Source organism: Epinephelus lanceolatus, chromosome 7 (genome assembly GCF_041903045.1).
Source record: "Epinephelus lanceolatus isolate andai-2023 chromosome 7, ASM4190304v1, whole genome shotgun sequence".
Classification (NCBI taxonomy): domain Eukaryota; kingdom Metazoa; phylum Chordata; class Actinopteri; order Perciformes; family Serranidae; genus Epinephelus; species Epinephelus lanceolatus.
This window is the reverse complement of record NC_135740.1, coordinates 24,607,693-24,621,902: the sequence shown is the minus strand read 5'-3', so window position 1 is coordinate 24,621,902 and position 14,210 is coordinate 24,607,693. Positions and strand designations below refer to the sequence as shown.

The 14,210-nt window shown below is 43.0% G+C and overlaps 1 protein-coding gene across 1 annotated transcript in view; it reads left to right on the top strand.

The window, feature by feature from the left end:
- Positions 1-402: 402 nt before the first annotated feature.
- The window catches only part of trpc7b (transient receptor potential cation channel, subfamily C, member 7b), an 84,626-nt gene continuing 70,818 nt past the window's right edge, over positions 403-14,210 (top strand). Inside the window, exons 1-2 of the mRNA XM_033632462.2 lie at positions 403-1,021; positions 11,254-12,016. Of these exons, the coding sequence (XP_033488353.2) occupies positions 534-1,021; positions 11,254-12,016 (1,251 nt within the window). The 5' untranslated portion in view covers positions 403-533. The remainder of the gene's footprint in view (positions 1,022-11,253; positions 12,017-14,210) is intronic.

Genomic DNA, 14,210 nt, shown 5'->3' with positions numbered 1-14,210 from the left:
ATCTTTCTCCTCCTCTCCCTCACACCGAAAACTCTTTCAACGGAGCTGGACGTTGTTGCCCACTCACCCGGATCTGCTCTTCTCTTATGAGGTAGAAAAAGTCGTTTATCTGTGCTTAGTTGATATTTGGCACAATGTGTGTGTGTGTTGGCTTCCTAGAACAGCGCGGTAAAGCCTGTTTTTAAGATACAAAGGCATTTTCAGATCTTCAGGTATATCAGACTGAAAATCTGTTTTTCTTGATAGGAGAACATGTAATATTTTTGCAGCCTTGTGCAATAAGTTGGGATTTTTTTTTGCGGTGTTGCCACTTGTTTCTTTCCTTCCATTTTGTAATGGGCTGGCTCCCTGCGCGCGCACTGCCGGTGCTCTCTAATTAGTGCGCGCACTCTTGTGTAAAGGTGGAGGCTCGGCTCGTCTCTGCTGCGCCGCTCAGAAGAAACTTGTGCGGTTGAAACTTTGACAAGCATCATTAAATGTGTGCCACATAGCAGGACACATTTTAAAGTATATGCTGCTCAAGAACTCACCCAATGTCTGACGAAGGAGAGGAAACCGACAGCGGCGAGAGAGCCCACCTCTCCGAGTCTCCCTCCCCGCCTCTGTCTGTCTATCCTCCCGGAGGATCTCCTCCCTCATCGCGGCCCCTGGACATCTTTTCCTCCGCCTCTCCGCTGCTGGGGGACACAGACCCGCCTTACCTCGCCACTCCGGAGTGCGTCCACGCGCCTCCAGAGAACCGGGAGCTCGGGTTCTCCCCGCACTTCACACCGCCAAAGTTCTGCCAGAGCACCGGGGACATTGGCTCTCCGTTATGCTCGCGGCCGGATGTGCGGATAGATGCGGTGTACGACCACCGCGATGACCCGTTCCCCAAGTGGAGAGGACGAGGAGCGGCGAACGCTGAGCGCTTTCAGCACCGCGGACAGAGGCTCCACCGGGCTCCGGAGCTCTCAGACCACGGGAACCACTTCTCTGCTGAGCACATCGACACCGGGTTCAACTCCGAAACCAGGCAAACGTGAGTCATAACGTCATATTCACCCACAACTTTTGTTCATCCACCCAGAGGCATGATAAATAAGTAAAGTCACCGGTTGTTTGGCCTTGTGTGAAATCCATGTGCTTATTTATAAACTCTGCAATTTGCAGTTATGCAAAGAGGCTCCTGAGCCATACTTTAGAAATGGCAAAGCTGTTCTGGGTTGAGAGAATTTAATCAACACCAACTAATCCACCTGGGATGTCAACAAGTAGAGGACAGGGTTGGAGAGTGCACAGTAAAGCAGTCAGGATTTTCACTGAGCCAGCTGCATCCACCTGCCTGTGCAGCTATGGACCAGTGATTGACTCTCAGCTGTGCTTTACAGGTCCTTTATGGATTAACCTACATCAAAGGGACTGGACTGTGATATACAAAAGATCAATCTCACCAGAGGGTCATCATATATTTTGCTGTCATGCGCTGCTTGAAAAGCAAAGTGATGTTCCCTTCTTACATGGAACCAGGGGAGTAGCACTAAATTCTGGGTCCCATGCATGAGTAGCCTCTGTGGGCCCCCCACCCTTTCTCTCTTGATCCATGTGTCTCTCACACACCTTTTGAATTCATTTTTTACAGAATCAGTTTGCTGTCTTTCCCTTTCTTTTCTTTTTTGGAAGCTTAATTCCTCTTTCTTAGGGAAAGACATGACAGTGTATGTTGGTGCTTCAGCAGCATAAGCAATCACTTACTCAATGAATCCTATGTGCAGGGGCGGACTAAACCATTTTGCAACTTTAAGGGGTGAGAGGGGCCTCCGAGAGCTTCCACTATTTTTTTTGTACAAAGTTCAGTCTTTTAACCAATGTAGTCAGCCAATTTCAATTTAGTTATGCCGCTATTTACTTAGAATAAAAAGGCCCCCGCTTGTTGGGTGATCAGTCCCACTATTCCCCCCACTATGACACCCCTGCATGGAACATTTGTGGTGGATGCATTAAATCTATGTTAAACTTGGCTGTTATTTTAACCTTGTGCTGAAGTATGGTGTTTTTGAAGTGTGTGTGAGTTTGAATGAATTAGTGTGTCTTTGTGGAATTTCCACCACAGCCCTGATGACGTCCTTGTGTTGAGAGAGAGCATCTTGATTGGTTCCGGTGCACAAATACATAAGGCAAGGAGAGTGTGTGCGTTGTGTTAGTCTGAGTAAGAGTGAGACAACAGGGCAATACCATGTGACACTGAGCAGACTACAGAAATTGGCTTGCACAGTACATCCCCACAATGTCACACTCATCACACACATAAAGCGTGCACAGACTCACTCATAACACCCTGACTGGGTACCTCTCTGCCATTTTACAAGTGGCTGATGTGTCCTGTATAATTTCTCATAATTGTCCTTTATGTTTAACTACTTCAGTGTAATACAAGTGCTCACAGGACCTCTTGGCGGATGCGGTCCATTGCATCCATGCAGGAAACATCCATGCGGGCACAAATGGAAGATAAATGGTGACACTTAATGGATATTCATGTAGCACTGCAGGCTTAGTTATGTCTATCAGATATTGAGAATGGCAGGCCTCACATGGGCTCTTTGATCTTCCCTGGTCTGCTCCTTTGATACACCAGTGTTCAACTTAAAAGGCCCTGCATGGAAAAAACACATGTATGCTCTCACAGATGCCCCACTAGGCCAACTGTCGGACATCTTTGTGTGTGTCTGTGTGTGAATCAGAGAGTAAGAGGGGGCGAACATGCCTGTTTCTCATTACCAGCAAAGTATGGTGAGCAGCTCACCTTTGATCTTAAAAATTGGTAATTTACTGCTTGAAAGAGTGTCCGTATGTGTGTGTGTTTGATAAAGAGAAGGAGAGAGACTCCTCTAAGATATTCTGCTCATGTCTGTGCACTGATAAAGTACTAACTCATTAGTCAGTTCGGTAAATATTCCTGCTGAGTGGAATCTTTTTTCTCTCAAATTGTGATTTCAGACCTGATTTATTTTCATTTCTTCCTTTCTCTTTCTCTAATTCACCGGTAAATGACCTAACCTACTTGATTGCTGAAACTGAAAATAATGAACTTGTTGGCACAACCTCAGAGAGTTCATAACACAGGAACTCGCAGTCAGTGACAAATATTTTATGAGATTTTCATTGTGTGCTGAAGCTGTGCTTGAAGTGTTTTGTCAACACTTTCACCACATTTTTCAGTGCTTGTCAAGCAATCCTCCCCTCACTGAAATGTACTGATTTTTCCAACAAGTTTAGAAGCACCTTCTATGTGCTCACATCCATTGTTTGGAATGGTCTTTTAAAATAACATATGCCATTTAGCTTGTTTAAACATACTAGTAATCCCACTGACATTACTGCTGACTGCCATGCCAAGACAACCATGTGCTTCTAGATGGGTTTACTACAGTGGCTGACAAGGACAAACAACTGCCCAAACCATTTCCATTAGGAGAAACGTTCTGCAGCTTCAGAAACAATGTCAATCAAAAACACATCTGAAAATCCAGACAAATACATCCTGGCAACATGCTGCAGAAAGCCAAAATAAATTCACACACTTAAAACACAGAAACGATGCAAAGTAAAAACCACACAAATCCTGAAAACAAATGCAACAGAAAAATGCTGCATAATGCAGTCAACACAGTGAAAGTTCTTTAGGCGTCTAGGTAGAACACCTTCATATTCACCCTGAGAGACAGAGACCTTACAAGAAAGGGTGGTTGTTTTTGAAGCACAAAGAAAATTGGAGTAAAACAGGCCCCCAGGAAAGCTGCTCAGCCTTGATTCCAATTTTTTCCAGTGGCCACTTGCGGTACTGCAGCCCCAAAAGCTTTTTCCCCATAGACTAAGAGATGTCTGTAAAACTGTTGACAGGATATCTTGAATTGGAGACAAGATCAGTTATGACTCCTTCTATTATACATTTTTGATCCATGGAGGTTTTAAATTTGTAAAACTTTCCTCAAGCTAAAAAACAATTTAAAAATCCCTTATGTCTGACAGTGTAAAGTCTATACGCGTCAAGCTGGAAATCCCGCATGGAGCCAGTGGGTGAAACATTACTATGCATATTCAGTGGACCGCACACCGAGGAAGTAAACGCGAAAGCTAGAAAGTTGTTTTTGGCGTTTGCACCAGCAGATCAACTCCATAGGAATGAATATATGCCATTTTGGTATCCAGTACCAAGTTATTATTATAATACATCTATGGAGCAAATAGGCAACAAGGAGACCCCCCCTCTCTACCTCTGTACTTTGAGAGTCGAGAGATGTTTTCAAGCAGTGGGTTCGCTACAGTCCACAAGCTCTCTTAGCTTTTTTAGTCTAATAAATAAACAAACAAACTATGGACACAAAATGTCAAGAAAGGAAAAATACTAACACCCATTTTCCTTATTAAACAAAAAATGCGTCTGTACACCTTCTAAATTCAGGTTTCTTTCTTTCACCAAAATAAGACTAGCCTAATTGCTAACTCATTGTAAAACACTCTTATTTAAAAATAAAACCCACCGAAACCATCTTGGTCTTGGTCCAGTTTCCCAACTATCACTGACTCTGGTTCAGTCGAAATAAACCCTTAATTCACCAAGTGACTTGAAAATATGTTTTTCCCTGCTGTCTCAGTTGCTGGCCTGCGTTTTACTAGTCCTGTAATGTTATCCCTTCCAATCGCAGTCCCCATCTCAGCTGCCTGTTCATCCAGTAGAAACTGACCTCTGGTGGTGCATCCTATGCACTACAATACATCTCATCAATACAGCATCACTGTATCAGTTTAATAGACAGGAGCATATGTCATTTTGGTGGTATTTTACACCTTTAGGTTAAAATCCCTGATATACCATACTGTGATACCCCCCAAGCCTTGAGCCAAATGATTTCGGCTATATATATATATACATATATATACATACAGTACAGGCCAAAAGTTTGGACACACCTTCTCATTCAATGCGTTTTCTTTATTTTCATGACTATTTACATTGTAGATTCTCACTGAAGGCATCAAAACTATGAATGAACACATGTGGAGTTATGTACTTAACAAAAAAAGGTGAAATAACTGAAAACATGTTTTATATTCTAGTTTCTTCAAAATAGCCACCCTTTGCTCTGATTACTGCTTTGCACACTCTTGGCATTCTCTCCATGAGCTTCAAGAGGTAGTCACCTGAAATGGTTTCCACTTCACAGGTGTGCCTTATCAGGGTTAATTAGTGGAATTTCTTGCTTTATCAATGGGGTTGGGACCATCAGTTGTGTTGTGCAGAAGTCAGGTTAATACACAGCCGACAGCCCTATTGGACAACTGTTAAAATTCATATTATGGCAAGAACCAATCAGCTAACTAAAGAAAAACGAGTGGCCATCATTACTTTAAGAAATGAAGGTCAGTCAGTCCGGAAAATTGCAAAAAATTTAAATGTGTCCCCAAGTGGAGTCGCAAAAACCATCAAGCGCTACAAGGAAACTGGCACACATGAGGACCGACCCAGGAAAGGAAGACCAAGAGTCACCTCTGCTTCTGAGGATAAGTTCATCCGAGTCACCAGCCTCAGAAATGGCAAGTTAACAGCAGCTCAGATCAGAGACCAGATGAATGCCACACAGAGTTCTAGCAGCAGACCCATCTCTAGAACAACTGTTAAGAGGAGACTGCGCCAATCAGGCCTTCATGGTCAAATAGCTGCTAGGAAACCACTGCTAAGGAGAGGCAACAAGCAGAAGAGATTTGTTTGGGCCAAGAAACACAAGGAATGGACATTAGACCAGTGGAAATCTGTGCTTTGGTCTGATGAGTCCAAATTTGAGATCTTTGGTTGCAACCGCCGTGTCTTTGTGAGACGCAGAAAAGGTGAACGGATGGATTCCACATGCCTGGTTCCCACTGTGAAGCATGGAGGAGGAGGTGTGATGGTGTGGGGGTGTTTTGCTGGTGACACTGTTGGGGATTTATTCAAAATTGAAGGCACACTGAACCAGCATGGCTACCACAGCATCCTGCAGCGACATGCCATCCCATCCGGTTTGCGTTTAGTTGGACGATCATTTATTTTTCAACAGGACAATGACCCCAAACACACCTCCAGGCTGTGTAAGGGCTATTTGACCAAGAAGGAGAGTGATGGAGTGCTGCGGCAGATGACCTGGCCTCCACAGTCACTGGACCTGAACCCAATCGAGATGGTTTGGGGTGAGCTGGACCGCAGAGTGAAGGCAAAGGGGCCAACAAGTGCTAAACACCTCTGGGAACTCCTTCAAGACTGTTGGAAAACCATTTCAGGTGACTACCTCTTGAAGCTCATGGAGAGAATGCCAAGAGTGTGCAAAGCAGTAATCAGAGCAAAGGGTGGCTATTTTGAAGAAACTAGAATATAAAACATGTTTTCAGTTATTTCACCTTTTTTTGTTAAGTACATAACTCCACATGTGTTCATTCATAGTTTTGATGCCTTCAGTGAGAATCTACAATGTAAATAGTCATGAAAATAAAGAAAACGCATTGAATGAGAAGGTGTGTCCAAACTTTTGGCCTGTACTGTATATATATATATATATATATATATATATATATATATATTTTTTTTTTTTTTTTTTTTTTTTTTTTTTTGTTTTTGGTGGGTTACCTATTCCAGTTGACATTAATATTAATGTTAATATGATAAAGCCCAAATACAGCATCATTGGTATAAAAGAACTACAGCCTGGCTGGATAAGGGATTTCTGCAGTGCTGTGTTGGAATATAGTTGGAATCACCAGCAGCAGCAAGATAGTTTCTCCCCTTTCTGACAGTTTTGTTGTTAATAAGAGAGGGAGCTGCCTGCCTGGACAGAGAGTCTGAGTGATCTGCAGCAGCCTCTGCCTTAGATGCAGAATTAAAAAGAGAGCTGTGTGGACTCAGTAACAGATTGAATTGGTGCACTGTGTACAAAGTGTTGCCATATAATCATGTTGCAGACTTGCTTCAGACCATCTATTAACACTAAATCAAATGAAATGTGAAACAGATGTTTTTTTCTTCAGGTGTTTGTGAACCAAAGCAGAGATTAAAGGGGGCTGAATGTTGGACTATTCAACAAGTAGGCAGCAAGATGAGTTAGTGGGGTAGGATGGTGTACAATTTATGTGTATTTATTAAATGATAGTGTGAGCTCTTCTTCCCGTACCATGAAATCATGTTCTGCTACAAAGATGGTCTTGGCTACACATATGGTAACTGTGACAAGTCCTTTAGTCTTAAACATGTAAGAATACAGTTACACTCATTAGGTATTTAAGTAGACCATAGACTGTATAATGCATATCCACTATTACATCACTCATTGGTTTGTGGATTCCTGTTTCGAAGCCTCAAGTTTGACATTTTAGCCATTGCCACCTTGGATTTTTGGAGCCAGAAATGACCATATTTGGACAACATTCATTCATTCATTTATTTATTTTCCATAACCGCTTATCCTGTTGGAGGTCACGGGGATACCATATAGACACCAGACTATCACAGGGCTGACACATAGAGACATGGTCACATTCACACCTACAGGCAATTCAGAGTCACCAGTTAACCTAACCTGCACATCTTTGGATTGTTGGAGGAAGCCGGAGTACCTGGAGAAAACCCATACTGACATGGGATGAACATGCAAACACCCCCACTCCGAGGTTCAAACCCCCCCCCACCCTGAATTTGAACTGAGAACCCTTTTGCTGTGAGGCAGCAATGCTAACACATTCTATCACAGTTGTTATTTGGACAACAGAGTGGAGATTACCCTAATACTAACTGCTAGCTTGGTTGCATTTACAGGTATAGTTAACTGTGATAATGTTAATCACTCACGAAAAACAGGCTTAAAACATAATCTTTTTAAAAAAAAAAATTACTTGCCGGAAATACTGAACACCCGACTCCTTAGAGGATCTTTCAGTAAAACCAATTGCTGAGCAAGATTTTTTAGACAATTCAAAAGTTACAGTTAAGTTTCATGAACTAAAAACACTGAAATAGTGACAGCTAGGCCTGAATTATACTCTGTGAATTGGGGGATACACCATGGGTATGTTATGCTGTTATGGATGTTATTCTATCCAATGTTGTCGCCATGTTAGCGACTCGTCAATGGACGGCACCCACCTTTCACTCAAAACTTTATAAAATTCCACCCCTCCGACAGTTGTCATGTATGGGAAAAATCAGCGTTAGAGACAAATGTTTTTTTGTACCAGGCTGTAATGATGTTTAATCTGTAGTGAAGTTGGGCATTTTAACATGGGGGTCTATGGGGATTGACTCACTCTTGGAGCCAGCCTCAAGTGGCCATTAGAGGTACTGCAGTTTTTGGCACTTTGGTGTTGCCTTCATTTTCAGCCCTTGAGGTCAACCCGGTCTCACTCCAAAGTCATCAAAAATCCGCCACTTGGGCAGTGACTTGCGGCGTAAGACACTGACAGAATAAGCCGTCCTTTGATGTCGGCTGGTCACTATTATAGTTTAAGAGCAGCATCAGGGGGAAACACTGCAAAAACAAAAGTTAAGGCATCAAAGGTCCAAGTTGGGCTGGCGTGAGGGGTGGTGGATGGGTCCAACAAACACCGACTTGGTGTCCAACAAACACAGCCTTTAAACCAACTTTGACCTGGGAGAGTGGTGATTGTATCCCGCAAGATTATAAAGCCAAACCACTTGCTTTTGTTGCCTAAACCTAATCATCATTTGTTGTTCAAAGAAAAAACAAACATCAATTTGCGGTGTTGTACCGATGTAGTGCGTTTAGAGACTGTGAAAATGGAAGTGTATTTTGAAAGAAGACAGTGCATCTAACAGACAGAAGTTGACATGTTGTCCCAGAACGTCAACAACCAACGCACCCAGGGTACCTTTCACATCATATCTGGATGTTGAAAAAGTCCATGACCAAACGTCTATATGTGAAAAAAATGTGTTGTTGAGGTTGCCGCTTGAAGCAGACATACATACATATAATCTCCTTCACTCACTAGTTTTTCTTCTCGTTCATCTCTTTGTCCACTCCCCCACCATACACACAAACACACACTTTTTGTCCATCCATCTCCATTACGCCTGTCTCTCCTGTCTTTGTGATTGTAATGCCACGCAAAATGATGCAGGTAAATTCTATTTCAGATCAGAATCACAAACAGTCAGAGATGGATGGAGATGAAGATGGAGAGAGATGGAAAATGGTGATTCATTACCTCACTATGAGGTTATCTAAATGGGCTGGCAGCCAGACTGTCCACTCATGTGTGAGGAATCTTCCCAATGCCTACAAATATATGAGTTTGTGTGTGTGTGCTGGGGGAGATATGAGGTGCACACTACAATATAATGCATTGCAATAAATCAACCCAAACTACAGCCTTACCAAACACATATCTTTCAAACATTAAGAGTCATGAGGGTGATATTCACTGCATGGTTACTGCATGGCTTGCAACACATTTTACAGATGATGTATGTTGTGTCCACATGCTGTTTGAATACTAATGATTTCATATTTGTCCATAGGTGCTCCTTGTGTCAACATTTGTAATCTTGTGTATGTTCATGTGTGAGGTACTGGTCTGCAATTGTGTGTGTGTGTGTGTGTGTGTGTGTGAGAGAGAGTGTGTGTGAGAGAGAAAAAGAGAAAGGTTTTTTTTTGCCATCTTGACTGGCGGCCTAAGGCACATACAGCTGATTGTGTAAATTGAAAATCAACAGCTGCAGACCTTTTAGACCCTTTAAAAGCACACTGACACACACTTTCTCCTTCCCTTTCTCTGTCACTCGTGCACAAACACACACAGACACACACTCACACTTTTCCACAGTGATTTGCCTTGGTGAGCTCTTTAAATCTCCTCAGTTCCACATCCTTTGACGCCTCCAGGGAATGTTTCCACTATGAACAGGTTTCCATTTTCACCCTTTCCCTTCAGTGTCTAGCCCTCTGTGCACACACACACACTTGCTCTTTCACACATAAAGTAAGCCTGTATTGCAAACAACTTCTTTTGCAGGTCTTATTATGAAGCTGGACCCCTTGTTATTTGTAAGGTCACTGCACCAGTTCACATTACACAAGTCATTTGTATGGGCAATACGAGCCAAATTATACTTTTAAAGTTATTGAGGTTAGCAAGTAGATTTGATTCCTTTTAGTTCACTCAACAAGATTTGTTTCAATTGTCATGCTGTATTTCATAAATTAAATCTCCAATCTAAATTTGTTATTTCCCACCGGAGAACCAAACTGTTATGGATAATCATTTCCCACCAACACTACTAGTAATTTTCTCTTCCCACTTTTCATTTCAAATTTTATCCATATTTGGTATCTCCTCCTCTGCTCCCACACTGTCACTCAGTCTTTCTCCCTTTCATTTTCAGCTGTGGGAAACAGGGCTTCTTTCACTATGTAGGTCAGAATGTCAGGCCACACAGCAGATGCAGACAATGTGGCTGATCTTTGTGTCCCAAAAATACAATAGAAGTACAACAGTCCAAATGAAATGTGTTTTTCAGTATATGTAACCGCCGTTCTGGTGTAGTTATATTTGACAAGTCTCTATTGATGAAGATGATTTTTTCCTGCTCTGTCTTGCTGGGATGTGACAGTGTGCCACTGGAAATGGGGCTCCATTTAGGACAAAAAGAAGACATTGAATAGAGCAGGAGCTACGTGTCCATGCCTATGTGCATCCATGTGTTGGTAGATAACGACAGATTCACCATTGGCCAGAGAGTCTCTTTGAATGACCACTGTCTCATGGTGGGAATTTGTCATGCCAGAGCCAATTACAGTGACAGCTTCATCGCTCTCTTGCCAATCAGAGCTGTTGACCTGAGATGGCCCCACAGTAAGCTCTGACCCTGATAGCAGTCCATTGATTTGACCAAGGACAGACATATATCAGAGATGTCTTAGAGGGACTTTCACAGGGGTCAGGGGAGAAGTCTGTGCTAAGCGCCTGCTGATTGTGTTTGAGCAGTCCATGTGCACAGACGACACTCACACAAGGAGACAGTTCTAACTTTGTTTGCCTTGTTACGCCATAGTCAGTTTGATGTAACTAATGATACTGTCTTTTCCTCTTGCCTTCATCATTTGCTCTCTTGCTCTTTCCTTCACCCTCCATCACTTCATCACTCCTGATACACAAACACATTCTTTGGCTTTGATCTCCATCTTCATCATTGTCATCCTTGTTCTTTTTACTTTTTATTATTTCCAGGGTGGAGGCCATGCATCGCCGGCACACCACACTGAGAGAGAAGGGGCGTCGCCAGGCAGTGCGGGGCCCGGCCTATATGTTCAATGAACGCGGCTCGGCGCTAACACCAGAGGAGGAACGTTTTCTGGATGCTGCTGAATACGGAAACATCCCTGTGGTTCGCAAAATGCTGGAAGAGTCCAAAACCCTCAACTTCAACTGTGTGGACTACATGGGCCAGAATGCTTTGCAGCTGGCAGTGGGCAACGAGCACCTAGAAGTGACAGAGCTGCTTCTAAAGAAGGATGGTTTGGCCAGGATTGGGGACGGCCTGCTTTTGGCTATCTCAAAGGGTTACGTCCGAATCGTTGAAGCCATTCTTGCCCATCCCGCTTTTGGCGGAGGTCTCAGATTGACTTTGAGCCCTCTGGAGCAGGAGATGCGTGATGATGACTTTTATGCCTATGACGAGGATGGAACACGTTTTTCACATGACGTCACGCCCATCATCCTGGCTGCTCACTGCCTGGAGTACGAGATCGTGCACATCCTTTTGACGAAGGGGGCCCGCATAGAAAGACCCCATGACTACTTCTGTAAGTGTTCGGAGTGTGTGGAGAAACAGAAGAAAGACTCGTTCAGTCACTCACGCTCCAGGATGAATGCATATAAGGGCCTGGCCAGTGCAGCTTACCTGTCGCTCAGCAGCGAAGACCCTGTGCTGACTGCCCTTGAGCTCAGCAATGAGCTGGCAAGACTGGCCAACATCGAGACAGAGTTTAAGGTAAGGTGGTCTCTATTCTCTCTCTTATAGCTTCTATTTTTTTGCCCAAACCTACCGTTTCATGTGGGTGGAAAAAGGGTTGACAGAAGTTTTGGCAGAGTAGCGAAAAACAGGAAGGTGAAAGAGAGGAATGCTCACTCTGAAGACACACACACACAACGCATGTAATGTAAAGACTATAGAATGATGAAAGGATCAGGACCACATGTGACAAATTTGAGTCTAAAGTCAGAATTCTGAATTTCAAGTCTTTAATCTGACTTAAAGCTCAGAACTCAAATACAGTTTTCACATATGGCCCTAATCCTCCTCTGTAAATGATTAAACAGCTTTACTGTGAATATAAATTTTACCCCTCAAGTATGATTACAGTCCTTGCATGTTCCCTGTGACATTTTTATTTTTTATTTTTTCATGAAGTCAGGCTGAATAGTTACATCGTGCTTGATGGAAATGCCAATGTTTAACCCATACCTGCGGATGATTCACCTTCATCATTTTGATATTGACCGGCTTTCCCAGTGCACTCCATGCTTTTTATTTCTCCTCTGATCCACCTATTACCAATACAATCTCTAACCGGGTTGTGGTGATTAAGAACTGTAAAGTGGAACACTTTTTTGTTTGATGGAAAATATGGGATTTTGTGTGCTTCTACTGAGAAAAAAGATTGCATTTAAAATACTGAAGTTGCCAAAATGAAGCTTGCTTCAATGATAATGCTGCCAATACTACAATAGAGAGCGTGTGTGTGTGTGTGTGTGTGTGTGTGTGTGTGTTTGTGTGTGTGTTAGAGGACATAAATTGCTCGTATGTGATAGGCTGTGACTGTTTGAAGTGGCTAGATCTAAGTTCTTTATGTCTTTGACTCATAGCAATCAAACACACACACACAGGGTCCAATGGACAGAGGGATGTTGTATGCTGTAAAGCCCTCTGAGCAAGAGTTATTTGTGATATTGGGCTTTATAAATAAAATTGATTGATTGATTGATTGATTGATTGACTGACACATGCAGATACTACATTATGTGACGCTGAAAATGTACCTATAAAAAGTCAAAATATTTTAAATTAGTAATCAAACTTACCTGGATGTGCTGGTACACCTTTCCTGAGTAGGGCTGGGTAAGGTGTTGACCGACATAACCCAGTACCAAATAGTATCGAAATGTCTCTGTTCAAACGATACCTGCATTAGATCCTTTTTTGCACTGTGGGTCTGATCCCAGATCTATCTGACTGCTTGCTGGATCAGCATCTGTTGCTGAAGTCTCCGGAGCCACTCTCCTCGCAGTTAGCACAAGCTAACACAGCAGCAGCAGCTAGCATCCAACACTGAGCAGTTTAACAGTCCCAGTAAACTTTTTGTTACGGCTCTCTAGAGCTGCTCTTCTCTGCAGTCAGTCAGTTCAACATCTGCCCGACACAGCACAGCAGCAGCAGCCACCATCCAGCACCACAAACTAACACCAACACCAAACTGCTCAACTCCGTCTTTAAACACATAATACCATTAGATAACGTTAGCTGTGTGATGCTAACAGTTCGCCCCGTCACTGTGTATGCAGCTAGGTGGACTCTCATAACAGTCCCCCGCACAGAGCCCAAACTCCAGCAGCAGCAGCTACAACCCAAACAGTCTGTGGCTGGTTTAGAGTTCACAACAGGCTGAAAAGATTACAACCCAAACCGAATTCACCCATGGGAGCTGAAGCCTGAACCCAGCCCATCTGAGATCATCACATAATATATTGAGCCTGAGCCTGACCAAACCGGCTATGTGGCATCACAAGCCATGCATGTCTTCAGTGGAAAATGGACCAGCTTAATGGATCACCAACTCTCCACACTGTATTTCCCCACTAGAGAAGCTCCCTGCTCCGGCCAGGAGGAAGGACAGAGAGCCCAGCACAGAGCCTGGCTGCTCCCTGTCCTTCTCGCTCTGCCTGCACTTTTTAATGTTTTTTATTTATTTATTTTTTACTTCTTCCCACAGCCTGAGCCTTTAGCAGTCAGCTAAGGGTTCAAGTAGCAAAAATATATATAAACATGAAAGATGACTAAACAACACTAAAGTGCTATAATAAACAAGTCCATTCTAGCACTATATTTTGGCTCAGGTGCCTTCATCAGCATTTTTAGAGAAAATCACCTTCAATTTGTCTCCAGCTGTCCATGCTGTTTGTTTTCT